We start from the raw sequence: 27,435 nt of genomic DNA, 5'->3' as shown, positions 1-27,435 counted from the left end.
CCTCACCTATGGAGGACTCATCCCCTCTTCGCCACAAGCACCCAGAGCTGGCAGTGCGAGGGACCAGAACCATCACCTGCCCCTCTCGGAGCCCTTTTAGGGTCTGATTCCCCTTTCACTAACTAGGGTAAATCAGAACGACCTGTCGATGGAGTGGGAGGAAACTCCCCCAAGAGAAAAATCCCTGCCCCATCCCGGCACCGGCTGCGGGCAGAGCAGTGGCTTTCCCAACGCCCTCCGCCTCCTGCCGCCGAGCTCCTGGCGGAGGGCACCGTCTGGCCTCTCCTGGGGAGCCACTTGAGATGCGGAGCCCATCCTGGCTCTCGCCGGGGTCATTTTTCTCTCTGCTTGGCTGCCCCAAGCAGACGCTTGTCACCGCTCCGCCCGCAGCCTGTCTGCGGCCAGCCCTGGGGAGGGGGCAGCCCGGAGCTGGCAGCCACCCGGCTGGGATTGGGACGGAGCTGCCCCTTGTACCCATAACAGGGGGGACACAGCACCTTGGCACCCCCCTGGGGACACCTGGGTGACACGGGCAGAGCTGCACATGGGGAGGAACAGGGAGGGGGCAGGCGTGGAGGCAGCCGGCGAGGACGGCGAGGTGGAGGAGAGAGGGAAAGCAATCCATCTGCGATGTGCGCCGCTTCCTAATGCGCCCCGTAGCCTGCCTGCCTCTTCGGGGAAGCAGTAGGAGACGCCGCTTACCAAAGCTATCCACGGCCCACTGCAGTAAAACCTCGACTGCCTCGTGCCCGGCGTGGAGGCGCAGCGATGCTGCCACCCGCACAGAGCCCGGGGAGAGGGGCACGAGGCCGGGCAGCCCCATACGGGACCCCAAATCCTGGCCGGAGCAGCCAGCGTCCCTACAAGCCCTGGGCACCTCTGCCATGTGTCACCCATCCTGGGGACGTGGACGGGGGACAACAGTGGGTGTCCTGGCTCCTTGCTGGGGCTCTCCCCATGGGTCCTTGCCCCCCAGGAGGGGGCTGCCCTATCTGCAAGGACAGGGGTGTCCTCGGACGCAGCCACCCAAATCTCCCCACCCTGCCTCTCCTTGCTTGGGTGCGACGGTGGCATGGCACGAAGTGAAGCCTGGTGGCCCCTACCCAGGTGATGTGGGGTAAAGGCAGCCCAGGGGATGCTCCGGGTTGGGCTGGGGCAACAGCCGGCCCCAAAACCTTTCAGGAGAGAGCCTCCAGCCCCTGGCTCCTCATGGGGTTGGCCCCGCTGTTCAGAGAGAGCCCAGCAGCACTGCACAAAGGCTTTTTCTCTTAAGCAGAGAGGCGAGGGAAAGCAAAGCCTCTCCATCCAGCTGAAAGCACCAGGGGAGTGACAGGTAGGTAGAAGTAATTACTCAAATTGGAATTTGGGGTAATTATGCTCTGCCTTCCTGCAATTTGCCCGGTGGGGAAGCCTTTTCACAACCCCTCGATAAAACAGATTTATCATCGGCTGAGCACCAGGCCCTTCCCTGTAATCTCCCAACTCAAACACACATTTCTCTGATCATAAATTAGCGATACTTGCACTCGCTCGCTCAAAGCTTTTTCTCTCTTCCCCCTCTCCAGCTTTTCCACATCCTACAGAAACGGAAGAGCCGGGCTCTCCGGCTGCTTATTTTAAAAGACAGCACTCGGTCAGGATTGCCAGGCAGGGAACGGGGGCTCTCCTCCTCCATTTGGGGTCCGTGGGCTTCGGCACACCACTGCTGCCTTGCCCAGTGCTGCCCAGGGGTGCTTGGCCCCAAAGCCAACGTGTGGCTGCTTCTTTTCAGGTGCGCTTCGTGCTTGGAAGAGTTTGGGTCTGAAACATCTCCAGGCAGGAGCGGGGGAAGCCCTGAGGTGGGGAAACCCTCTGCCTGTCCCAGCAGCCGTGGCAAAGCCTGGCTCGTGCTGATGGAAAAGTCACAGTGATCGCATTTATGGGTGCTTTTATCCATCCCATCGTTTCTCCGTGGTCAGAGGGTTTGGTGCGCTCGGCCGGTGGATGGGGGCCGGTGCAGGGACAAAGAACAACCCTGGAAGTGGTGCTGGGGAAACCTTCCCCCTGCTGGCTGCGGGCACGGGACCCTGCTCCTCGGCTGGGATCAGCCACAGCACTACAGGGACCCCCCTTGGGCTCCATCCCCGTGGGCTCCCCACAGCCCCCACCGCACCCCAGGGCTCTCCGAGCGCTTTGCTCTGCAGGAATTGGGTTAAACCCCGCGGCCCCCCCCGGGGACACGTGCCTCCCCGAGGTGTCAGGGCTCCTGCTGACGAGACCTAGCGCAACGGCGCTAATAATAGCTGCAGCTTGGTGGCATCTCCCATCCCCGAGCTCGCTGTGATCAGTCCTGAAGCTGGGAGGAAGAAGAGGAAGAGGAGGAGGAGGAGGTTGGGAAAGTCCCAGGGTGCTCAGGCACCTCCAGCTGCGGGGAGGGGGCTGCTTTGCTGCAGGTTAATTTTATGTTAAACACTCAGGATTTGGAGCGAAGGAGGCGAAGAAAAAAGGTTTTCTTCTTTCTCTTCCTTTTGGTGCGTTTTTCCTCCTCCTTTTTTTCAAGTGGAGGAGTGGAAAATGGGGAAGAGGAAAAGCCCAAACAGTTTTTTTGTGTCTCCGTTCCCATTGTTGAGTTTCCCCGCGGAGGCCTGGGCAGCTGTCTGCACCCCGGTGATAATTCATGATCCGGGCTTTCATCTCCAGGGCCATTGCAGCCCCCACCTAATGAATCCCAGTGCTGGCCTCCTTCAGAAAACACAAAAACCAAACAAAACGGCGTCCCACGGATCTGGAAATGGAGGTGCTGAGAAGCAACACAGCTGCGACCACGTGGGCATTACCGCTTACCCCATCCGTTTTGGGGATGCGCGACCTCGGTGACCCTAAGGCACGGAGCGGGATCTCTCCGTATGGGATTTCTGTACAAATACGGGCAGGAAACGAGGCTCTGGCCAGTCCTTGGGAGCTGGGGATGGGGAATGGGGCACGTCAGGATCCTGACCCAATGCAGGGCGATGGAAGCACGGCGATGGCTTCGGCGGGGCCACGCGAGCGCTGCGGCCATCGGCTGCAGGAGCAGCCACCCCGAAGGATCGCACACACTCTGCAAATCGGTGCCTTGAGCCAGCTGCCCGTTAAGGGCTATAAATAAAGCTGTTATCAGCTGTGCCTTGCTCGCTGAGCGAGCCGGGCCACGGCGCTTCCTCCCCTGCAGCGTTTACGGGTGATTTCTAGCCCGGGGGAGCTCGTCAGCATCCCCAGTCCTGTGGCCTTTTTCCATCCTGCCATTGATTGTGCGTTTGGCCAATAAATCCCCCGGCTGCCTGCCCTGCTTGCGGGCTGGGGACAGGGCTGTGGCAGTGGGGACAGCAGGGCTGGCTGACAGGGACGTGGCCACTGCCCTGGGCATGGGACTGTGTTATCTCTGTGACCTCTTCCCTGCTTGCCTGGGTGCCAGGAGGGCTAAAAGGTGGCTCCTGCTCCTCCTCCTCTGATTCCTGTCTCAGGTCTCTGACCCCAGACACCCCCGTTCTGCTCCCCTTAACCCCACAGCTCTGTCCCCAGGTGCTGGCCAAGGGACGCGTCCCAGTACGGCACGGGGAGCTCCTGGTCACACTGGTGGGGGGAAAGCAGAGAAGAAATCTGGGTGAGGAGGGTGGGAAAGGGCAGACAGGGGGAAGAAACCCAAGCAGAGAGGATGGGGCAGCTCCTGGGCAGCCACAGCAGCATCCCTGGGGGCCGCACGTCCCATCTCCCCCCAAATAACCCAGGGGAAGGAGCACGCCCGTGTCCTGCCCCACAGGACACAGAGAGGGGCAGAGGAGGAGGAGGAGGAGGAGGAGGAAGGCTGCTGCTCTCGGTGGCTTGGTGGCTTTCCCCCTTTGGTGCCCTGTAAGGACGGATGGGGCAAGGAGACGTCCCGGAGGGGGGCAGGATGCTGAGCTGGCGTGAGGCGGGGAGCGCACGGAGCCAAACAATCAATCTGTGAGAATCCAGCCCAGCGAGGAAGGTGACCTTGAGCGGCTGAGAGAGGCGGCGAGAGGAGAGCCGCAGGGATCACACACCGAGGGACGAGGCGAGGGAGGGAAGGAGGAGGGATGGAGGGGAGCAGGGGGGGGACAGGCGGGACACCCGGGCTCCTCCTGCTCCATCCCCAGGCCGGCTGGGATGCAGCCCTGCACACCCCTAAGGCAAAACAGCTCCGAAGCAGCCCCCGCATCTCATCCATCCCCCCTCCCCGAGCAGGGCTGCTCCCCATCCCTCTTCACTCCCCCCCTTTTCCAGCACCGCAGCCCCCACAGTTTCCCGGCGGCTTTGAAGCCCCGCAGCTCCCGAGATCAGAGCGACGAGGCTTTGCCTCTGCACAGCTCCAGCTGGCAGCTCCTAACCCAGGTTCCTGCACTAATTTCTGTCTCTGGATGCTTTGCTTCCCCCCCCTGCTGCCGTTTGGCCCCATGTGCCCGCAGCAGGGCTGGTGCCGCGCTCTGCCCCAAGCAGCAGGCGCATCTCAGCAGAGGTGTGCAGCCCCTTATAAACAGCTCCACACGGGATAACCCTAAAAAACCCCGTTCCAGAAGTGGTTTAGGTCCAGGCGGGTCTCAGTGAGCAGCCCAAGCTGAGGCAGAGCTGCAGCAGTCAGGGATGGGGAGCAGCCAGGACACCCGGCCACGGCCCTGGAGGCACAGGGTGGCAGGGGTGGCAGGATTTTGGACGCGGTGCTGAGCTGGGGCTGGGTCATCCTGCTGGCAGGAGGAAGCTGCAGAGCCCCAGGGAAGGCTCTGTGCCTCCACACCAGCCCCAGAGCAGGGTGCTGCCAGCCCTGTATGGGTGCTCGGGGACAGCCCAGCCACCAGATCCCCACCGAGGGGTTGGAGAAGGGGGGGGAAAGGGCCGCGGAGCAGCAGCAGGAGGGGGGTGCTGCACATCCCAGGGGGTTACCGTGCTGTTCTCCTCTCCCCCAAAGCAACCCCTTCCTTCTCCCCCCCCGGCTGCTTTCATCACCTCTGCAAACCCCCAGCACCTGGGCAAGGGCTCCCAGCCCGCAGAGCTTTGTGCTGGGCTCTCCCCCAGCTCTGTGGGCATGGGCAGAAGTCCCTGAAATGACCGAACAGCCCCGAGAGGGAGAGAAAACGGCAGAGGTTGGGTTTGCAGTCCAGGAGTTGAGGTCAGGCGCTTCCCAATACTCTGCCTTGCCATCTAGTGGGATGAACACGAAGGACCCAGGCTCACAGTGGGGAGATTTTGGGTGAATCCATCGGGATGGAGCCGACGCCAGCATCCCCGGTCCCGCAGGAGCAGACGAGGTGGCTGGGGCTAAAGGGCAGCGCCAAGGTGCCAGAAGGCTGGATGGGGAAGGAGGAAGGTCACGGGGATGGGCAGACAGGGGACAGACAGAGCCAGCTCTTTAAAGGAGGACGTGCCAACAGGGCTCACAAATCCTGGTGGTTTAGAGCTGGAAAGGCGAGCCTGGAGCAGCCCCAAATCCCTTTCACCATTCACCAAGGGTCCTGGCGTTGGGACGTACACATCCTGGGGCCGAGCAGCCCTGCTTTGGGATTTGTATGGGAAAGAGAGGCAAGGGCAGAGCGGTGCTGCACGTACGTGCACCCGCTGCCAGCGCGCTCGTGCCCGTGGCAGCTCGCAGGCACGAGCGCCCAGCGGCGTCCTCAACGTGCCCATATAAGAGAAGCTGGATCTCCTCTCGAGCTGCCTTCCTTTTGCCTCCCCGGGCCTGGAGGATGTGGGCTGAGCTCCGTGGTTTCAGTTCGGGATTTTGGATTCTCCAGGGATGTGTCATCTCTCTCACGGTACGCGTGTTTATGGCATGCGTTTAAAAATATAGCGGATGAATACATTACATCGAAAATATCTCACCACTGGGCAGCTCTTTTCAGGTTTTGAAGGCTGGGATGACACGAGATATTTTAACCACCTCCGAGGGGCTCTCTGCTGCTGGATGGGGGGATGTTTGGCTCCAGGCTTTGCCGCAGCTGAAACGGCCCCAAAAAAGCAGGGTGGGGGGCACGCTGTGGGCACAGCTCCTGCTGCCCCCACGTCCCCACTGGGTTTGGGGTCCTCGAGGGACCTGGGCACAGCCCCAGGGACACGCATCCTGCAGGTCAAACCTGACATGGCCAAAGCACCACCAGCAGCAATGCGGCTCCCAGGAGAGCCCCAAACCAGACGCAGGGGGGTCCTCCCCAGGCCCCCAGGGAGGAAACCAAGAAATAAGTGGGACAGGGGGACGTGGGGACACAGGTCAGCAGTACAGGTGACAAAGCAGCTGCTGGGCTGGGTGAGGGCTCCCCATCACTCCCGCTGCTCAGAACAGGACGCCGATTGCATTTTTAAACTCTTATTTTTATTACAGCTGCCAGCACCCTGCTCCGTTTGCCCCAGAAATGAATCTGCCGACACTCAGCTGGCCCAGGGTTCAACGCCTCAACCCCACGTTTCCCATGGGACAGCAAGAAATGGGGGGGTGCCAGGGGGATGGGGGGTGCCTGGGGATGCTCCCCCGGAGCAGCCAGCGGTGGGGCTCAGGCGAAGCGTCCCGTGGGCAAGCGGGGCAGGCAGAAGTAGGCGTTGGGGAAGAGGCTGAGGTTGATGGGGTTGCCATCGAGGCGGATGTCCTCCAGCGCCCTGCGGACGTGGCTGTGGTCTTGGCTGTCGCAGAACGTGTCCTTGTGCATGGTCTGGATGTTGTTGTTCTGGAATGGAAAGGGAGGCGAAGGGGAAAGCGGGATGGTGCAGGGGGCTCTGCATCCCCCCCTCCCCGTTGGGGATTTGGTGCGGGAGAGGGGCCGTGTCTCACCTGGAGGTGCAGGGAGCGCAGGCTCTCGGGCAGGGGCGTGGGGACGTAGTCCAGCTGGTTATCGGACAGATGGAGGAACTGCAGCTGCTTCAGGTCCTGTGGGAAGAGGCAGGAGGTGAAGCTCCCTCCTTCCAGCCACGCTCTGACCCTTGGCACCATCCCAACCACCCCTTGCCGTGGCAGCTTTGGGCTAAAACCAGCCTGGTTGGGGCTGTGGGAGCCCGGCACGGCTCGGTGCCCGCTGCCAGCCCCAGCACCCACCCGAAAAGCTTCGGGCTGGAGACCGGTGCTGGGGATCCTGTTGAGACGGGCGTCCAGCCTGACGATGCTGCGGGGCAGCTCGGGCAGCGCCGTCAGCCTGTTCTCGGGCAGGATGAGCTCCTGCAGGCTGGGCAGGAGGCGGAAAGCATCGGCGTCCGCCCAGGCGATGGAATTGCTCGTCAGGTCTATTCGCTTCAGCTTCTCTGGTGGGAGAGAGAAAGGAGGAGGCTGGAGGCGTCCCACATCGCCTCTTGTACCCCCCCGAGGCTGCCCCAGCGCAGAGCCCAGCCCTCCCCTTGCCTCGACGCACTCAGCCCCGTGAAATCGCCAGCCCGGATGGCGCTGATGCGGTTGAAGCGGGCGTAGAGGTAGGTGGTGTCCGGCGGCAGCAGCGGGATGCGCTCCAGGTCGGCATCGTCGCAGTAGACCGAGGTGCCGATGCAGAGGCAGAGCAAGCAGCTGGGGAGCCCTGGGGGTGGAGAGGCAGCTCTGGGCTCGGCACGGCTCGGCTCGGCTCGGCACGGCTGCACCAGCCCCCCTGCAGCCCCCCAGCCCCTGCAGGACACCAGCCTCGTAGGCAAACATGCTTGGTAGTACCAGGAGCGCTCAGCCCAGCACCTCTTTTAGGGAAGGATCAGGACACGCCAGCCACGAGAGCTGACGGTGAGCAGCTCTGCTCAGGACCCGGTGGCTCCCATGGGAGATGCAAGGTTCCCCAGCTCAACAGCGTTGCACCCAGGGCTCACTTGGACCCCCCCTCGTTTTTATTCCACAGAAGGAACAGCAACAAAATAAATAAATAAATAAAACCCCACATTTTTTCAATGAACAAAAGACCTGTCTCCACCACCCAAGGGTCCCAGAGAGCCAGGCAGAGGCAGCAGGAGGGGGCTACACCGTGCGCCCCCCACGCCCGCTCCCTCTCCTCTCCCCCAGCACCCGCCAGACTCCGCATCCATTAGTGGGAGAGTTCAAAGCAGCAAGGCAACAATTTCCCTCTGCCTCCTACTTAATTTGTCCCAGTCCGGAGTGACAGAAAATGAATAAAGATATTTATCCCTCGCTACAGGATTTTAATTGTCACTAATCTAATTGCTACTCTGTCCGACTCTCGCAATGCCTCTGCTCATTAAGATGTTGCTGCTGTTTGCCGGAGCTCGTTTCCCAGAAATGTCTTGCTGCAGCGCTCCTGCCTGCTGTGTGATAAGGCAAAGCCCGGCACCCCTCATCTCCTCGCTGCCCAGGCACAGCAAATAAATTCTGCTGGCTGCTGGGGCTCCTTTTCCTGCAGAGCCCCAGCCGTGCCACCCCGGGACGTTTGGGTTCATTGCGTGGGAAGGAGACTCGTCCTGGTCTGCACTCACCCTGCGCGGGGTGGATGGGGCTGGAGGTCGGAGGCGGTGGCTTTGGTGCTGGAGCCGTGGTGCCCACCTTTGGGAGAGCCTCAGGGTCCTTGGGGCGGGGAGCCAGGGTCCCGACCTCGATCTGCAAACATAGCAGGGGCGTGAGGGCTGAGCGAGTGGGGGCACCGCGCAGGTCTCATTGGAAAGCCAGCTCTAAACACCTCTCCTATCTTCAGGACCCCCCCTCTATTTGCTCAGAGGGATGCGGGTGCCTCGTCCTGCCTTCCCCTGCTCCATCCCACAGCCATGTGGCCAGGTAGGACACCAGGAAGCTGGAAGAGTCGGGATCAAGTAAAACCTTCCCACCAGCAAGAGCAGAGGAAGAGCCACCAGGGCTCGTAGGCTTGTGCAGGGGGCTGTGACGCTTCTCCAACCTTGGCCCAAACCTCGGAGCAGCCCCTGCGTTCTGTGCTCCCCCGTGTCCCCCTCACCTTCGGAGCAATGTCACCGTAGTCGTAGAGCTCCTCATAGTTGCTCAGATCGACCACGTCCCCATAGCTGTCCAGCGTCAGGTCGTAGTTGTCCAGGTCCAGGTTTTCGTAGAGCGCGAGGTCAACTTTGGGCTTCTCCACCTTCCTGCTCCCCTCCTGGGCTGGGACGGCCCAGACACAGGCTGGTGATGCCCACCCAGGCCAGGGGCCGCATCCTGCGCCCAGCCGGGTGCCCTAAAACGATTTGCAAAGCGCTGAAAGCAAAAAAAGAGGGACGGGAAGGCAGGACCAGCGCACCAGCTGCGGCCAGCCCCACTCCGCAGCCGTGTCGGGGAGCTGCAGCCACTGCAGGGGATGAGGCTTTTCTTTTCTTTTCAGCCCATTTCACGCTCGGCTGGGCGGCCGTGCACAAGAGGCCCCAAGCAGCTGGGCTGCCCTTGCTTCCCGGCGTTCCCAGCCCCGAGGGGGCGGTGAGGGGTTCGGGGCACCCCGTGCCACGGCATCGCCCACCAGGCTGCGCACCCGTGTGTGCACCCACAGCAAACCAAGCAGAGGGGCCTGGCACCCAGCAGCCCCCCACATCTCTTACCTCCCCCCCAAAAAAAAATGCAAAAGCAACAACCCTGCGCACCCTGGGCTGAGGATGCTGCTCCCCAGTTTCTGCTGGTTTCCCCCAGATCAGATCTTTCCAAAATCTTACAATAAAAGCCTTCAACCCCCTGCATGCATCACCAGCCCCCCACCCTGCAGATCATCCCAGCCCCACGTGGGAGCCCCCAGGCTGGGCTCGGTGCTGGAGGAGCAGAAGGAGGGCAGCCTGCGTGCACCCCCTTTACCCTCTTTGGCACAGGACAGCCCCACTCTGCTCCCACGGGCTCCTGTGCTGGCCCAGGAAAGGCTTCTGGGTTTTTAATGCCCGGAGAGGAATGACAGGGGGACCTCGCATGGTTGCTGCTGAGGGAAGAGGCAGGATGTGGCCAACCAAGCTGGTGGCCTCTGGCTGTCCCCAGCCCCCTCACCAGGACCTTATATTGTTCCCGTGGACAAGGCAGCCCCGTGGTGGCTCCCCTCCAACAGCCTGGGCTTGGGGCTGGGGCTGGGATGGATGGGATGTGATGGGATGAGGTCCACACTGTGTTCCCTGCCCTCTGTGTCCCCAGGGACAATGGGGACACAGCCAGACCCAGTACACCACCAGGTAGGACCATGGAGAGAGTGTGCGGGGACCCCCCTGCTCCCCAGGGTTTGGGGGTCCCTGCTCATCACGGGCCCAGCAGCAGCCAGATGGCTCCTGGCATTCAGCTCATCCACCCACCTCACTCCCCCCTGCTCGGCCCCTCCGTGCGCCGTTGCTTTGGAAACATGGGGGGTGGCTTGGGAAGGGGGAACGCACAGGGATGTAGCGTGGCAGCGCCTCTCCCCTCACCTGGATGGGATGGGAGATGCCCCCATCTCCCTCCCCACGCACCCAGGGGTGCTGCTGGATACCCGCCACCTTCAACTCACAGCCCTGCTTCATCTTACGGGCATCGGGGAGCTGTCATTACCCGGGACGTGTCCCACGGGGCTGGGACAGGGACACCCCAGGACGGGCAGGATGCGTGCAGCAGCCCCGTGGGCTCGTCGCAGCGCCGGGCAGCTCGGTGCCCACGCAGCCACCCACGGCCACAAACACGTTCTTCTCCTGCACGCAGCTCGCAGCCCACGCGCTCACCCACCCGAGACATCGCGCCCATCTGTGCTGCCTGCCGGCGCTGTGGGGACACCCTCGCAGCGGGGACCGTCCTCGTCCACGCACCCACAGCCCCCAGGCTGCCCCCACGCATGTCATCCCCCACCCTCTCCATCACGGCCCCAACCCCCTCAGCACGGAGCAGAGCAAAGGGCTGCTGCTAATCTTCGTTAAGCCCCTCATTAGGCGGCTCAGCAGCCAGGGTGATGGAGGCGATGTGGCAGCTGGGGGGGGGGACACATCACAGCTCAATTCCAAACCCCCTTTTCTTTTTTCTGCGGTGCTCGGCTCCCCCGGGAGCAGGGGCTGACTTTGCCTGGAGAGGCAGCGAGTGGATGCCCACCCCGGGAGCTCGTGATTCATGCGCCGCTCACAAAACGCGGGGATTTAGTTCTGCTGCAGAAAAATAATAATAAAAAAAAAATAAATAAAAATAAAACCTAAGGGGAGCTCGCCGCCTGCTCTGCGCACACGCACACCCCGTGCACGCTCCCGTGAGCAGCCCCACGACGGAGCCCATGCGTTCGCACCCGCACCCACACCCGTCCTCCCTCTCTGCTCGTGATTCACGTGGGGAGAGCAGCAGCGAGAGGAGATTTTGAAGCTGCAGCGACGGGCAGGAGGAAAAAATCGCTGCCTACACCCGTTCTGCTCATGGGAAAGCACACGTGCACCCCGCACGGCCGCAGCACCGGGGGTCCGGGCTCGTTGCTGCAGGTGGGAGTCGCCTTCCCCATGGGTCCCAAAGCCCATCCGAGCTGCCCCCAGGGACAAACTCACCCCAGGGATGTTTGTCCAGCTTCCCTGGGAGCACCAAGGTGACGTGGGGCAGCTCAGCCCCGATTTTGCACAAGCTGCCCCCAGCACAGAGCACAGCGAGGATGCTAACGCCCATCAGCTGCCCCCACTGCCCTGGGTGCTGCAGCTGAGGTCGGGTGCTCTTAATTAGCAGGGATGCTCATTAGGACAGGCACATGCTCCAGAAGCCTGACCACCACCTGCTGTGTGCAGGGTGCACCCGGATGAGCTCCAGCTTTTGGGGAGGCCTTTTTGGCCCCCAGGGAGGAGCCCTGGTCCCGAATGAAGCTCCTGTGCGAGGAGAGAGGCAGGTCCGGCCGTGGCTCTGGGTCCCTTGTGAATCACTTTATTTTCACTGCTGCGGGGAGTAGGAGTGAAAATACCATTAAGTTGAAGTCACTCGAGAACCACATATGTCTCTAGATATATCTGTACAGTCTACCAGTATATATACACATTATATATAAATATATACATAGGGTCTCCGGGTTTAAGGCTGAAACCTGTCGAACCCAACAAAGCCCACTGGAGGAAGAGTCGGAGAAGAGACTTTTATTCTTTAAAAGCAAAACAACGCAACCAGCTCAAATTAGCACAGGGGTTCAACGATCCTTCCAGCGCTGGCTGCAGCCCAGCTCTGGTGCATGCAGGGCGTTTGGGGAGGGGGCTCCCTGCAGGAACATCCCCGTCCCCATCCCCTTCCCAGGGAGTGGGACACGGTGCCCGTCCGTGCCCACCCCAGGGAAGGGTCATTTTTGGTGGCTGAACACCAAGGAGGTAATGGCTGGTTTCTTTGGTTTATTGCTTTACTGCTTATTTTGATGATTTTTTTTTTTCCCCCTCTGATGCTCGGCCTTAAATCTAAATCCTGAGAATCGGGAAGAAGAAAAATGGAGAATAACCCCTCTAAACCCGGACACCCTATATATGCAGGTATGGCTATCCAAGAGGGAAGCGATACATGTGGAAACGGGGAGGGGAGGGGAGAAAAAACGGCTTTTCCCAAGGAATAATTCTTCCCTTTTCCTTCCCTTTCCTTTTTCAAACACAACAACAACAAAAACACGAGCAAACCAAAAAAAAAAATCACCCAACCCACAAGGCAAAACCAGACGCGCGTGGTTCGGCTGGAGAAAGCGAGGGGGGCGCGGGGAGGAGAGGGGTTGTGAGAGAGGAGCGGGGATGGCGAGGGGGTCACCCAGCCCTGGGGGGGTGGCAGGAGGCGGGGGCTGAAATTTGGGAAGGGGGAGGATGCAGGAAGGGGGCCGGTCTCACCAAATAAACCCCGCAGGGAGCAGGAGCGCGGGGGCTGCCCACTTGCGCATCGCCTCCTGCCAAATTTCCACCGGTCCCAGGAACCGGAGAGCCCCGGAGCGAGGCAGAGCGGAGGCTGGAGCCTCCCCCAAAACTCGAGGCTGCCTCGGCCCGGTCCTGGGACGTGGCTCCGGCCACGAGGTGTCGTTGCCGGCCCTGCCCGGCGGTGCCAGCCCCGGTCCCCGCTCCCCGAACCGGCCGGGGGACGAGGGGACCTCGGCGGGGACCTGGCACCACCCTGCCCGGGCAGCCCTGCTCCATCACGCTTTGGTTTCTGGGTTTATTTTTTTAATTTTTTGAATTATTTTTTCCCTAGGGATCCACGGGTGGAGGTGGCCACAGGAGCACCCAGTGTGATGGGAGGTGGTCCCGTGGGCACGCAGCCCCCCGGGCTTCCTAAAGAGGGGCTGTGTCCGGCTCTGGTGCACGCTGAGGTGCCAAGAACCGGGATGCAGCCAGCTGGATTTTAGGATTTTGGGGGGTTTGGTGTTTGTACGGGCTGTGGCTGCCTCTGAGCTGAAAGAGCTCCACCCTGGGGCACTGTGCTAGCTGCCCTGCTGCTCAGCTCACTCCTATCCTATCACCTCAGCTCCATCAGGAGATGCTTTGGGACCAAGCTGGGACCTCCCAAACCTCGGCCAGGTCAAGGGGGGAGACAGAGCCAGCTCCAGAGCTGGCCAGGGTCCGGGCAGGCGAGGCAGGGCTGATGCTGGGAGCTGGGACAGCCTCTGCAGCACGGTGCCATCCTGCAGCCAACGCTCCCCAAGGAGGCAGAAGCCACACGAGCCCACAGCCACTGCAGGCAAGGAAAAGTGGGGACACGAGAGGGACGGAGAGGCAGGGTGTGAGCAAGGGGGAGAGGGAGGCAAAGGGGGTCCCGAGTGTCAAACGCCGACGGCGGGGTCGAGTCTCTGTGCAAAGCCAAGTCCTGGGAGAGGCGCGCGGGGCTAGAAAACCACGGACTGCAGGAGGCGGAAACACATCATCAGGTCCAAGGGGATGGGGGGCTTCAGCAGGTTCCCGTCCAGCCGCAGGTACCGGAGCCGGGGCACGCTGTCCAGGTCGGAGGGGGAGAAGTCCTGGATGGACATCAGCGAGGTGGGGCAGATCTGCGTCCCGTTGATTTCTGCGGGGAGAGAAGGAAAAGCAGGCTGAGGGTTAGGGGAGGTGGGGAGGGATGATAGAGAACCCTTTCCCTTCTCAGCTGCCCCCATCTTCCTGGGGTCACCCCCAAAATGGGGTTGCTTTGCTACCGAGGGGGGGATCCCCCCAGCCTCTCCCAGAAAGCAGGGGCAGCCCCAGGGTCCCGGTAAGAGGAAAATCTTGCTTTTGTTGGGAAATGAAGGAGGTGATGCTCAGCCAAAGCAAGGTGAGGAATACGGAGCCATTTGGGAGAGAAAAGGGATCACCACAAACGTGAAACCTGCCTAGCCAGTGCCAAGCCTTCAAGAAGCCCCCCCCTAAAACCTGCTGCAGCACCGTTACGCTGGAGATAACATTAATAAGCATGGATCCGGTGCACTGCCCACTTCTGGATTTCCATACATTTCTCCCCACCCAAGGGCCTGCGTTACAGGAAATAAAAAAAATATTGAAAAGAAAAGAAAATGAGGATTCTTATGTCATTACCCAACCCCAGGGACTGAAGTCTTATAAAAGCTGGGTAAAAAAAAATAGAAAAAGATGGAACATGAGGTGCACGACCACGCAGGCATCTCTCCATGGGCAGCCCCAGCAGGACCTGGTACCCAGACGAGTGCTCTGAGCCAGCAGCAGCCCCCACCTTCACTCCACCGTCCCCTTTGAGGCAGTTTGGAGTTGCTTAACCAAAAACCAGGCACTTATCAGTGTTCCTCATCCCTGGGAACCGACCACCAGACGTCAAAGTGCTCGTGTCACACCGCAGGCTGGGACCAGCATCCTGCAGGGTGTCTGCTTCCCCAAAAAAAAAGTGACGATGCCCCGTGCAGGCCCCATAAATCCACCACAACCAGATGTACGAGAGCCCAGCTCGCTTTCCTCGAAGCACGTGGAGGGCTCCTGGCAGGAGCACCGCATTCCTGCTCCCCTGCCGACAGCAGGGACAGCAGGCTGCTGGCCCTCTAAACGCAGAAACATCTGGGGTGACCGGGAACGGGGCTCCGTCTTCTTTTCTAATGTGCTGGCTGGGTTCAGACGTTTCACAGGCCAGCACCTCTCCCGTGAAGTTGCTGTGCTCTGCCTGGAACGGTGTGAAGCTGCCCCGCTCGGCTTGCCAAGCCAACCTCCATCGCAGCCCTGTTCTCCCTGTTCCTTCCTCTGCGAGGCTCAGCTCGGGAGCTAAGCTGGGTTATTTCTAACCATCTTGACTGCGTGTTTGGCATCTGTTCTTCAAATATGTGCACAGCCTCTCCTTTTTAAATATCCCTATTTCTGAGCCTTGCTGGGGAAGTGACTATCTAGATGGCAGGTAGCCCCCAGGAAGAGCTGCCCATGGCTATGAATGAGAAGAGCCCTGAAGCAGCAAGGGGGATTTAGCTTGGTCCTCTACTAGCACCCAAATTCTTGGGTCATCCTCCCCCATCCGCAAATCCATCCTCTGCAGGGCCCTGTTTACCTACAGAAAATCCCCAGCTCATCTCATTGTTGCATCCCCCTTTGAAAAGATCACACCCTACTGGGTTAAAAAATGCCCTTTTTAAACAAAACGCTTCCCATCCCCGAGCCTATCCTTTCCCTGAGCCTCTCCCCGGCCTCCCCACGTGCCGACGGGACTCACTTTCGATGGAGTTGTTGTTCAGGTAGAGGTGCTCCAGCTTGGAGCTGATGAAAGGGACGTTGGTGAGCTTGTTGTGGGCCAGGTGCAGCACCAGCAGGTTGGTGAGGTTGAAGGAGTTCTTGGGGAGCCCCTTGTCGGAGATCTGGTTGTAGTTGAGCCGGATGAAGGCCAGGTTGGGAAACTCCTTGAAGTAGTCGCTGGGGATGTCCTCGATGTTGTTCCTGTCCAGGAAGAGCTGGTGGATGGCGTTGGGCACGCCGGGGGGCATTTTCCTCAGGATGTTGTGGGCGAGGTTGAGTTGCATGAGGTTCTTGAGTCCCTTGAAGGTGTTTTTGTTGAAGACCCCGTCACTGAGCTTGTTGTGGTGCAGGTCCAGGAGCACCAGGTTCTCCAGCTTGTTGAAGACCCCGGCAGGGATCTTGGAGATCTGGTTCCTGCTCAGCCTCAGCTGCTCCAGGTTGGGCGGCAGGAAGGCGGGCACCTCCTTCAGCTGGTTCTTCTCCATGTAGAGGAAGATGAGGTTTTCCAGCTTCTCCAGGACCCTCCTGTCCACCTTGCGGATGCGATTGTTGTCCAGGTTGACCCATTTCAGCCCCGTGGCGTTCCTGAAGGACTCCTCCGGGAGGTCGTCGATGAAGTTGTTCTGGAGGTAGAGGTAGTGGATGCGGGGCGGGATGATGGGCACCTTCCGCAGGTTGCGGCTGTCACAGTACAGGGCAGAGGGGAAGTCCGGGGGGCAGTAGCATTCCCGGGGGCAGTCGGGGAAGACGGAGGGGGGACCGGGAGGCAGGGGTGGGGGCAGCTCGGTGGGCTCGACGGGCTCCTCGGGCTCGATGGGCTCGGGAGGCGGGCGGGTGGGTTTCCGGGGGGGCTTCCTCCGCTGCCCGCTCACCTCCGAGATCAGCACGAGAACGAGTGGGAGAAGCAATCCGAAGGCCACCCTCATGGTCCAGATGTTTGCCTGAGGGAGGCAACGAGAGGTGGGTTAGGAAGCGCCCGATTTAGGCACCGCATCGCCTCCCGTCGCCGCTCGCTCCGCCAGCGGGAGCTTACCCCACATCTCTGCCAGCAGCCTGCTATTTTCTCTCCTTCCCCTTGGAAGTTATCTTTACTTCCAAGCCCTCTCCCGAGCGTGAGTCACTGAGATCCCCCCTCCCTGGCTCAGCTTTATGCCATCGTGGGGGGGTTGCCTTTTTTCCAGTCTCATTTGGTGGTGACTGTTTTTTTTTGTTTTTTTTTTTTTTGAGTGTTGGATTTTTAAATTTTTGTTTGGCTTTTTAAGGAACAGCCCATGGATTGGGGGAAGAGTCACCTACACACAAGCCACAGAAAGGAGTTCGGGGATAATTCCACTCCTTCTGCATCGAGCTGCACAAGGGTCCTAAAACTGCAAGGAAATTGGGTGATAAATCTGGCAAAGGACAGGACAAGGGGTCAGAAAAAGAGGAAAGGAGAGCAAAAATCTCCTGGCCAGTGAGAAGTGAGACAAAAATGGACCAGGAGGCGACATTTTCCTGCTCTGAGCCCCAGCATCCCTTCAGCTTCCATGGGCAGATGTCCCCAGTGATGGCAGGAGCCCTGCTGCCGCTGCGCCCTCTCCCAGGAGGATGGATTGCCCCTTCAGAGGCCTTGATGGATTAGGGTTAATTTTGCTCTCGAGCCAAAAAATCAATGATTCAGCAACAAATTGGCTGAGCAACAGTGTCGGAAGGCCAGCAGCAGTTAGCAGAGCAGTGAAGATGGATAGGGTTGTGCTTCAGGGACCAGGCTTTAAGGCAGGGTGGCACATTTCCAAGGCTGCGTGATAGAAGGGACATTTGCAAGATTGCACATGGGCCATACCAAAGGTGTTTGGCTAGACAGCTCCCCGTGCTGCCCAAATAAATGATCCATCACCTCCAGTCCCACTGCAGGGTGCCAAGCTGGTAATTTAGGGGGAGTCCCAACAAAAAAGGGAGATCTGGAGGGACCGGGCAAGGTCTCCAGGGAGCCCCTCCTGGACACCGGCCCATCACACGCACCACCTCTCCCCCTCTTGACCACATCCTGATTTTTGGGGTTGTCACCAAGCCCGGGGAGGCTTCCTCTCCCATCCCTGCCCTCCCTGCTGCTGCCTGGAGCTGCAGCAACCTTCCCTGCAAGGCTCCTGCTGGTTGCTCTCCAGCTGGCAGCTTGGAGGATGGAGGAACCCAGCGCCTTGCAGACGAGCTCCCCAGAAAGCCCTGTGCAGAAGGTGCTTTGGATGCTCCCCGGACCAGCTGGAGCAGGCCAGGCTCCGTGCTTTTTGGGCAGGCAGCAGATCCCCGGGGGTGTTCACCAGGCTTTTCCCAGCCGCGTTTGGCACCCCAGCGGGAGCGGAGCCGAGCTGGATGCACGGCGAGGCAGATGGAGGAGCTCAGCAGAGCCAGGGTGGGAAGGAGAAGAGAGTGAGGTGAGACAGGGAGGAAGAGGAGCCCAGGAGGAGGACGGATCTCCCGGGCTCCCAGAGTGGCTGCTGCAGGAGCCGACGCAGCTGGGATGGATGGCAGCGTGGGGCACCAGCTTTGGGTGATGCTGGAGCTAAAAAATCAGACTGCCTCGGGCTGCACCCACCCCCAAGCCTCCTCCTGCTGCTTTTCCCTGGCGCAGAAATGCCTTCCCAGGTACCCCCCGGCACAGCAACCCCATTTCCATCGCAGCCTCCCACCAGGGCCCGCATCCCACCCGCGGAGCCCGCAGGGACCCTCGGTGGGTGCTGCTCCCAGCCCCTGGGGCCGCGCCAGCCCCGCTGCCTTTGAAGCGATCCCACGCATTCCTGGGGCTCAACGGCATTGACTCTCTCCATGAAAAGAGCCTGTTCTCACCCCCCCCACCCCCCAGGCCCAGCCTCGTGCTTTCCTTTTTGTCTCGCTCGCTCGGCTCCCATCTGGCTCTGTTTAACCCTACAAGCCTCCCATGCCTGCTGTTTTCAATCAGAGCTCTGGCATCTCGCTGGGGGAAGGGAGGAACGGGAAGGAGAGGGGAGGAGGGGGGGGGGGGGAAAAGAGCAACGGGGCTCGAGCCCTGCCAGATATTCAGCTCAGCAGTACTGCAGTCAGTCCCCTTTGGGGATGTACGTGCGTGCTCCCGTGTTGTCAGAGCACAGCTTCAGCAGCAGGCTGCAGAGAACAGACAAAATTCGCCGCACGTGGGCCCCTCCCTGGCCCCCACAGCATCCCCGCTCCCCTCCCTGCACGCCCTCTCCCCCCCCACTTCATCACAGACTATTTCCATAGGATTTCGCATCAGCTCCGAAACTCAGACCTGGATTTTCACACCCACAAAGCCCAGGGGAGCTGGGGAGGGGAGAGGGGGCTGAGGTCTGCATTTGGCTGGTTGCGGAGGGAGGAGGCAGCTGGGATGCGAAATTCCAGCCAGCACTCGCCACGGTCCAGGATTTTGGCTCCCTCCTCCTGCAGAGCTCGGCTCCGTGCAGAACAATGTCACCCCAAGGGTGGGGGACGAGGCAGCGGCGTCACCCCATCGGGCTCTGGAGCTGGCTCAGCTCTCGACCCTTTCAGAAGCCACCCGGCACACGCGCACGGGCACCCCCGTGCCATCCTCTCCGCGTGAGGTTTCAGTGCTGCGGATGTCGCGGGGCTCAGCTTATAGCAGGGATAGTCAGGGAGCCAGAAATTCAAACGGCAGCACCACGTGCCCTTTGTTGGCACGGGAGGGAGGTGTCAGCAGGCAGAGGCAGACACAGCCCCTCACAGCCACTGCGCCGCCTGCACCCCGCTGCCACGTCCCTACGGGGACGGGACCACAGCCCGTGGGACCACAGCCTGCCCACGGTGGCCGGGCAGGACACCAAGCTGCCAGCTCCACCGCGGCCCCTTGTGCTGCCTGTCCCCACCGGCTGCACCCCACAAAGCCACAAGCGAGGAGCCAGAGGCAGTCGCAAGCTTTACGGTCCCCTCCGGCACGCTGGAAGGCTCAGAGCCGGCTCTCCCTGGACACGGCAGCGTTGGCAGCCTGTTCTCCGCCGACTTTCACACAGTTGAATGTGCTGGCGTGAACGCAAGAAGCGGATTTCTGGGTCCCACGCCCTGATCCTGCACGAGCACTGGCCGCCGACCCCGCGGCACAGCGCCTGCTCTGCAAACGCCTCCCCTCCACCTTTCCCACCGGTCCCCGACAGCTCAAATCCCGGGTACCCCGAGGAATCCCTGCAGCTGGAACAAAGTTAAATCATGAAGCAACGAATGCAGCCAGCAAACCAACAGCCTGGTGCGAGGAAAAGGCTCGATTCATGAGCAAAATCTGCTCAGGCACCGCCTGGGCTGAGCGGCTTGGCCCAGGTGCAAGAGCACAGCACCCAGCAGATGCCAGCCTGGATTTTCCCGGGAGAGGCAGCTGCACGCTTGCTCACCCCGTAACAATTGACCAAAAAATGCAGCACAACAGCTGGAAATTCCAGCCCTGAGCGCCGCTGGTGTTTGCTTTCCCAACAGTTTATCTGCGCTGCATCTCACCAACCCCGAGCAGCGCCGGGTGCGAAAATCCCAGCTGCTGGGGGCAGAGGGAGCTTTGCAAAGGTCCTCGGGGGGTTTGCCCCAGGCAGAAGTCACAACTGCTCTCCCTTGGGTGTCCCCTGCCCTCCCCACCTCCTCCTGCAGCCGTTCGGGATGCTGAGGGTGACAGCTGGCTCTGGGCAGCTGTCCCTGATGGATTTGGGACCCCTGCTCCTGTAAAGGTGCCATGGGGGGATAAAGGGAGCCTTTGGATTTGGGGAGGCAAAGGCAAAGCCTCGGTGGCTGGACCAGGGACTCCTCCTAGCCCGTTGCCTGCAGCCCTGCTCCCTTCACAGCTCTCCCACTGCTGCCTCCAGCCTGCATCTCACCTCTGCCCCTACGGCTGGAAAATGCCCCCAGCCTCGCTGGGAACCTGCACTCTAAGGCAGAAGAAGGAAAGCAACCTAAAAATAACCCAAAGGAGCCAGCAAAGCTCCCCTGTCGGCCTCCCTCCTCCTCCAGCTGCCGTAGCAGCCCATTAGGCTCTCTGCAAGAGCCTGGGTCTGCTCAGCTGGAACCGAAACAGGGAGTCCTTTATCCAGCACTGCTGGGAATGCTGCAAAAAGGCTAACCACGCTGCAAGCCTGTCCTCGGAGGGGAGGGCAGACACCCGCACGTCCCCGGGGCACCCTGGGGAGCACTGATGCAAGGAGCCACTCCTCTCGCCCTTTCCCAGCACTTTCCCAGCTGAGTGCTGGCTGCCTGGCCGGGAGCGGAGGCGGCACGCAGCCCAGGGCCGCCTCTGTAGGACACGGGGGTCCCAGGGGACCTGCTGCAGCCCTGCTGGAAAGCGGCTCAGACACACTCACGAGGAACATTTCTGGGCTCGTCTCGAGGGCTGCGAGATGCCGCCTGGTCCCCGCGTCCCTCTGCGTGCCAGCGGCGTTTCCTCGCCATGCTGCAGCCACCAGACTCGTTGCAAAAGGCTCGCCACGTTCGCTGAGACCCCCTCCCGGCTGGAGGGCCCGTGGGAAGGCAGTGAGCATCTCTGCTGCCTTCCCCTGCCAGCAATTCCTCCTCCTCCTCCTCCTCCTCCTCTCACACCCCATGTCCCTGACTTTTCCCGGGGCTGCCTCGGGCTCAGCCCACCCACAGACCCCTTGCCACACACGGGGCCAGCAGCCGAGCACCCACGGAAACAAATCACAGGGGGAAACACTCCCAAATCGCTCACAGCTCAGCCTCAAGCCTGCCCCACGCCCCCCCCCCCGCTCCCCTCCCAGCAGATACCTCGCGCCAGCCCCTCCAGCTCTGCTTTCCCTACAAGTTGGGAACCGCTCGCCGATGCTTTATCAGCTCCTTCTGCCTCATCCCTCCCCTCCAGCCCCTTCCCAAGGCGGAGGAAACCTCCCCCAGCTGTGCTTTCATCCCTTCCCAGGTGGAAGCACTCAGCCCCTCGCCCTGCCAGCAGGCAGGGACCCCCAGCACGCCGCCCTGGCTCCATCCTGCTCGGTGCTGGGCTGGCCCAGGAGCGGCTCCTTCCCCAGGGCAGCGCCACGGCTCACGGGATGCCGAGCACCACATAAGGCAGGCCCCGCGATCGCAGGCTCCTAGGAAAGTTTCCAAGCCTTCATGTGCTGCGTGCTTCGCCTCCGGCTGCCAAGAGGATGAATTTTTTATTTTTTTTTTTTTTGCTTTGCGCCCTGGGGATGCTTTTTTCCTAAAAGCACGCAGCTCTCAAACGGGAGGGGAAGGGAGAAAAATGAGTCCTGTCTGTGCACCGAAACATTTCCCCGGGACTTGAGGGAACGTCGCTGCCCTGCTGCCTCCTCCCTCGTCTCCTGCCTCTGCTGGAGCAGGCACAAAGAGCCGGCTCCCAGCCCTGCGGGGCTGTGGGGGGGCTGTGCGGGGTGGCAAAGCGGGCGCTACGTGCTCCGGGAATGGGATCCGGGCTCTGCCTTTTGGGTGGGGGCGCAAGGCTCCGCCGCTGAAACTCAGAAAACCCTCGCTGGACATCGCCCCTGGGGCTCCCAGAAGTCGTGTGGCTGCGCCGTGCCACCCGGCTCACCGCTCGGGACCCTCGGCAGCCCCCTGCCCCCTTCCCCTGCGGCCCCCTCTGGAAAGCAGGAGCTCAGCACCCCGCTGCCCGCGGTGCACGAAGCGCCGGGAGCAGCCCCAGCTCCGCAGGCGTGCGCTCTCCTCCCAGCCTCTCTCCCTCTCCTCGCACGCTTTTCCTGCTGCTTTCCCAGGCGGGGGATTGCCCCGGGCACGACTCGGGTTGTGCAGCCTCCTCCTGACCCCCCCCAGCTCGCCCACCAGGCTGGAGAGCCAGAGCCGAGCCCGTGTGTGGTTGGGAGCGTGGGTCGGAGCAGGGGGGGACCAGGGGGGGACCGGGGGGTCTGAATCCGCCTGGCAGCAGCCCCAGTGCTGCCGCGCACGGGACTTTCTTCTGTCTCTCAGCCCCCTCCACCCCCAGCCTTTGCCCCACGCTGAGCAAAACTCCTGCAAAATAAACGGGAAAAGGGGAAGGAAACAAAAGACTCCAGCTGCTGAAGAACAGAAAACCCAAGAGAGGAGAGAGAAAAGGACCAGCAAACGCCGCCGTGCGTGTGAGAGAGGCCAGAGAGGGCAGGAGCATCGTGGACCAGTGCAGCATCCAGGCTGGATCAAGGCAAGGCGAGAAGAGCCTCGGGGGGGAAAGCACCTGCCCACAGCTTACCTGCGTGCACCTCTCCCTCCTCCTGCCTCTTATTAATCCCCAAGACAATTTCTCTCTGGCTGTCTCCCTCCTCCTCCTCCTCCTCCTCCTCCTCCTCTCGGCACCGCGGCTCCGCCACGAGCGAGCGTTGGCCGAGCGCGGCGCACGGGGGTTTTGTTCCTGGGAGCCGCTGGCCGAGGGTGGGTGGGAGCGCGGGAGGCGGAGGGCTGGGACGGAGGCGAGATGACAACAAAAACGTCTTTATCTGGCAGCCAAAGCGCTGCCTGCGGGCTCCGCCGCGCGCACATGGCCTGCCTGCCTGCCGGAGGGCTGGCGTTTAATAACAATTCCTTCTGCTGCGGAGGCTGCTCGGGGCCCGTGTTTAAAAACAAAGCTAATTAATAATTGGAGTAAGCCCTTCCCTCGCCGCGGCCCCTGCTCCGGGAGCGTGTGCGCCCGGGACGGTGTTTTCCAGCCACGCGTCTGCCTTGCGAGCCGGGGCTCGGCGCGTGCCGCGGGGCTCCCCGCGATGTCCCCCGTGGGTGGGTGGCATGGCGTGGGGACATCCAGCTGCCCCCCACCCCGCTCAGCCCCGTGCTGGGGTCTCTGTTCCTGCCTGGCAGACGGCGCCCTGCGACGCGATGTGGGTTTCATTCACTGCCGGCTGGGGATGGCTTTGATTTAAATCCCGATGAGTAATAACGGGGAGAGAACGGAGCTGTAATGGTGTGGGGCTGCTGGGTTTTACCTTCAGCTTCAGCCAGGTCCTGGGCTGGAAAACTGCTCTGCACGGAGGGGATGTGGCCGAGGGACCCCACTGTGAGGTCTGCGGGGGCTCGGGAAGCTCAGGGGGCCAATTCTGCTCCCAGGGTCTCGCAGGCAGGCTGGGATCTGGTGCTCAGTCACAGCCCTATGGAACAGCCCAGGGCTGAGCAGGGGACCCCACAGGCCGTGGGCATCCCCGTCCCGAACACCCCTCGGGCAGATTTCGGAGGGCAGGGGCTCTTTGCCCTCCCCATGTCCCACCCCCCTTTCCAGCCAAGCCAAATCACAGGAGGGGCTGGGAAACCTGAACTGCTCATGGAAAACCCAGCCCAAACCCCTCCGGAGGCTGGCAGCCCCCCAGGAGGGGCTGATCCTGCGTTCCCACACTCTGCTGATGGTGGCCACCAGCAGCAGCTTCAAACGGCCCAAATCACAGCCCCAAAAAAAGGTCCCAGCGGCCGGACTCCCCCGTCTTGCCCTGCGCTCCCTGCACCCCTTCTGTATATTCATTTCCAGCACGGTGGCTTCTCCCTTGCCCCAAAACTGGGGTCTTGCTGGTGCCCAGCTCCCAGGAGCGAGCTGGGGCACCCAGATGCCTAAAAGCCAGCAGGTAGCAGGAGGGCAAGGCAGAAAAGGGACAAAGAGGAACCACGTTGGGACTCCGAGTTGTTTAAACAAAGGGTCCTGGTGGAGACACGTGTTTGCCAGCTGGAAAAGGCTCAGAATCAATAGGAAAATAATACGCTCTTTTTCAGCCTGGAGATTTACACTATTGGCTCTAAAAATAGGCAGAAGTCCCCAACTCCAGCTGAACGTGGGCTGTGTTTCGTGGCTTTTTTCCCCCCTGCTACCTAATAGGTACTCAGCTGGGCGCTGAGGGTTGCACAGGGGAAACTGAGGCACCAAGCGGGGCAGTTGCTTGCACAAAGGCCTTCCTGCAAAGCCAGGCATGGAAACATTTCACGTTCCAGACTTTACCCACCGTGCTGTAAAGGGCTGTGAAGCTGCTAACACAGCTCCCATTGCTGGGAAGCCCGAAAAACCTTTCGAAAATCTGGTGAGTACAAATTTTTCCCTCGGCCAAGCGACTTTGTTTGTTGAATTTTCTTCCTGCAGGAATTCCTCTCGGTGTCCAAGTCTCAAATCCACCTTCAAAGGCGCCCTGTTTAGTTTGTAAGCAGCAGCAGCAGCAGCAGGCTGCAGCCTCCGGCCCGTCGCACGCTCGCTTCGTTGCACGTCTGCAGAAAAAAACAGCAAACGAAGGGGATGCTGGAGGGGGCCCGGTGAAATACCCCTGCTCTCGTGGCTTTTTTTTGGCTCTGGGAGATGCCAGGTCCAAATGCAGCATCCCAGCCATCCCCAGCCCCCTGGTGCCACCTCCCCTTGGCTCGTCCCCTCTTCCCGGCCAGCCCCGTTCCCTCCGCAGAGGTTTGCTGCAGAAATACCGCTCTGGTCTGGCGGAGGTAGGGGAGGAAATGTCTGAGCATGAAAGCAGCAGCAGGCAGAGCCAGGACCACGAGGATGGCTTGTCTCGACCACAGGGAGCACAAGGGCCGGCCGTCGAGCGGGTAAATGGGAAGGGAAGGGGGCTGCAGGAGCCCCAAGGCTGTGCCCACCGGCCCCTTGGGTGCGGCGAGGCTTCGGCACCCGACCCCTTCCACCAACCTGGCTGTGAATCCCCTGCAGCCACCCCACAGGAGCAAACAAGGAGCAGCAGAAGGGCTAAGGGTGGGGATGTGAGCAAATCTGGGGCAAAAAAAGCCCGTTATAAGTGGCTGTGGGTGGTGGCTCCAGCCCCAGGGCTTTCAAGAAGGGGAATTTTGCAGCACTGGAGGCTTCTCAAACACCACCAAGCACAGGGCTGGCCCCAGACCAGGTCTGCCTTCCCTGCGTTGCAGCCTGGGGTCCTCAGAAATAAGAGCCTGAAGTGGCTTTTCAGGCGGAGGAAGATGTTTATTCCCTGTGTTATTACGGCATCAACCACCCCATCCCAAGCCGAGCCTCCCCAGTGCTCGGTGCCGCACAAACACGGATGATTTATGGAGCGGCATTTCCTTCTGACAGCCAGTTCTTAAAAATCCCCCCAGAGAGCTAAACAAAAAATTAATTTCAGAAAGGAGGGAAGAAAAAAAAAATAAAAAAATAAAAAAGGGCAGGAAACCCGAGCTGCCCCTGTGGCCACTGGGTTGGATCAGTGCGTGCTTGATGCGCAACGTCAAAGCAGCCTGCCCTCGCCCAGCACCCCGTGCCTCCGTCCCCAGCACCTCCGACCCACCCTGACCGCGGGTGCTGCTGTGGGTGACCTGGGCAGTGCCAGTGTCATGGGAAGGGGCCACCAAGAAGGGACAATAGAAGCCCAGGCATCCCCCCGAAGAGATCACTGGTGGTTTGGCACCGCAGCGTGAGGGTGCTGAGCTGCTTTCCCAGGGAGCTGGAGCTCTCCCGGGGCTCCGAGCATGCCCCCCAGCCTCTCCATGGGAAGCAGGGGGTGCTGCCACCAGCACCGAGTGGCCACCAACCTGGAGGAGCAAATTCCACGTCCCCGGGCTCGCCGTGAGCCAGGGACAGGCTCCTGTCCTGCATCCCTGCGGCGGGGGGGAGCGCGCAGCAGCCCCGTCACGCGAGAGCAGGAGGGCTGGGAAAGCATCCTCGTGAGCCCGGGAGAAACATTTGGCTGCAAACAAAGCTCTGGAGGTGGAAGTGAGCAAAAGGGAAAAGTATGCTGCTCTGTAAGGCACAGATCCTGCCCTCCCAGCACCGGGATGCTGCGCGCTGTGCTCCCTCCCCCGGCTGCGCGCGGGGCAGGGGCAGAGCGCGCCTGCTCCGTGCCCGCAGCTCTGCCTCCAGCAAACATCTGCAGACACCCAAAAACGCTCCAGGAGTATGGGGGGGACACATGCAAGATGCTCAACCCCCTCCTTGAATGAAGGAGCTCAGAGCTCAGCTGGGGAGGGCGCTTGGGTCACTTTGGTCACCCCAGCGCGGGGACCCCGGTGCACACAAGAGAAAGAGGGTGAGAGGAGGAGGAGGAGGAGGCAACCAGCATCGCTTCCTCACAGCCATGCACGTTCCAAATCCCTTCCTCCCCAGCATATCCTGGCCTCGCCATCCACCCCTGAGCACCTCACGATGCTCGGAGCAGGGAGCAGAAGCCCCACAGAGCAGGACACTGCGCTTCACCAGCTCAGACGGAGACAGATGGAGCCAGGCTGGAAAGAACAAGCTGCCCTCGCTTCTGAGGGAGAAACACGGCCGAGAAAGCCAGCTGACCTCTGCCCCAACCAGGTGTTTAAAAAAATAAAGAGCGGAAAAACAAGAAATAATTCTGTTTTGAGCACAGCTGCTGGTTTGGTCATTAAATCCACGGGCAAATCTCCTCTGGAGAATGTCCTCAGCAGTTGGGTGCCCGAGCACAGGCGCTGCAGCAGCCAGGGAAGGGTTAGGGAATGGAAAACGCCTGCAAGCCTCTCACCCTCGGGGCAGGCTCCCTGTCCTGCAGCCCCTGCTGGAGCCAGCTGGAGGAATGCAAAGAGACGTGATGCTTTGGGACGTGATGCTTTGGGACGAGCCAGCCTGGATGAGGACAGCCCCAGGAGCTGGTCCTGCCCAAGCCAGGGTCTGAGACAAGGACGCAAGGAGGAAGGGGATCAGCATCCCTCATCACCTGGGGAAACTGAGGCAGGAAGGAGCTCTGCTCTCACCCAGCTAGCTGCCTTTTCCTCTCCGCAGCCCGCAGTACTTCCCAAGCCGTGCCAAGCTTTTATTTATGTTCCTTTTGCAGCCTTGGCACGGAGAGGCTGGCGCAAGCACGCGCACCAGCCCGGCCCCGAGGTTTGTCCCAGCCCCGGTGCCAAGCCCGCTGCCCTTGCCCTTGTTCACCCCATGGGGAGGGAGCAGCACTTCCCCGAGGGGCTGAGACCCCACAAACTCAGTGCCAGGTCACCCCCAGGGAGCCTCAACCCCTCCCCAAATAAAAGCCAAAGCCCTGAGAGGGGCTGAGGCTGCGTGATGGG

At 61.0% G+C, this 27,435-nt stretch overlaps 2 protein-coding genes across 2 annotated transcripts; both read right to left on the bottom strand.

Annotated features, from left to right (window-relative positions):
• Nucleotides 1-6,515: 6,515 nt before the first annotated feature.
• On the bottom strand, nt 6,516-9,099 carry OPTC (opticin). The gene is given in 7 exon segments (XM_032203016.1): nt 6,516-6,686; nt 6,791-6,886; nt 7,052-7,254; nt 7,362-7,565; nt 8,416-8,536; nt 8,886-9,060; nt 9,062-9,099. Coding segments are annotated over 7 exon segments (1,008 nt in total).
• A 2,640-nt stretch (nt 9,100-11,739) lies between these two features.
• On the bottom strand, nt 11,740-22,820 carry PRELP (proline and arginine rich end leucine rich repeat protein). Its single transcript, XM_032203272.1, has 3 exons — nt 22,679-22,820; nt 15,488-16,448; nt 11,740-13,855 (listed from the first exon to the last, which is right to left on the bottom strand). Exons 2-3 carry the CDS (start codon nt 16,431-16,433, stop codon nt 13,677-13,679), a joined length of 1,125 nt encoding a protein of 374 aa, XP_032059163.1. The 5' UTR covers nt 16,434-16,448; nt 22,679-22,820; the 3' UTR covers nt 11,740-13,676.
• Between the last annotated feature and the right edge of the window lie 4,615 nt (nt 22,821-27,435).

The sequence above is a fragment of the Aythya fuligula genome, chromosome 25, assembly GCF_009819795.1.
Source record: "Aythya fuligula isolate bAytFul2 chromosome 25, bAytFul2.pri, whole genome shotgun sequence".
NCBI classification, from domain to species: domain Eukaryota; kingdom Metazoa; phylum Chordata; class Aves; order Anseriformes; family Anatidae; genus Aythya; species Aythya fuligula.
Note: the sequence above shows the minus strand (reverse complement) of the source record. Positions and strands in the feature narration are given on the sequence as shown.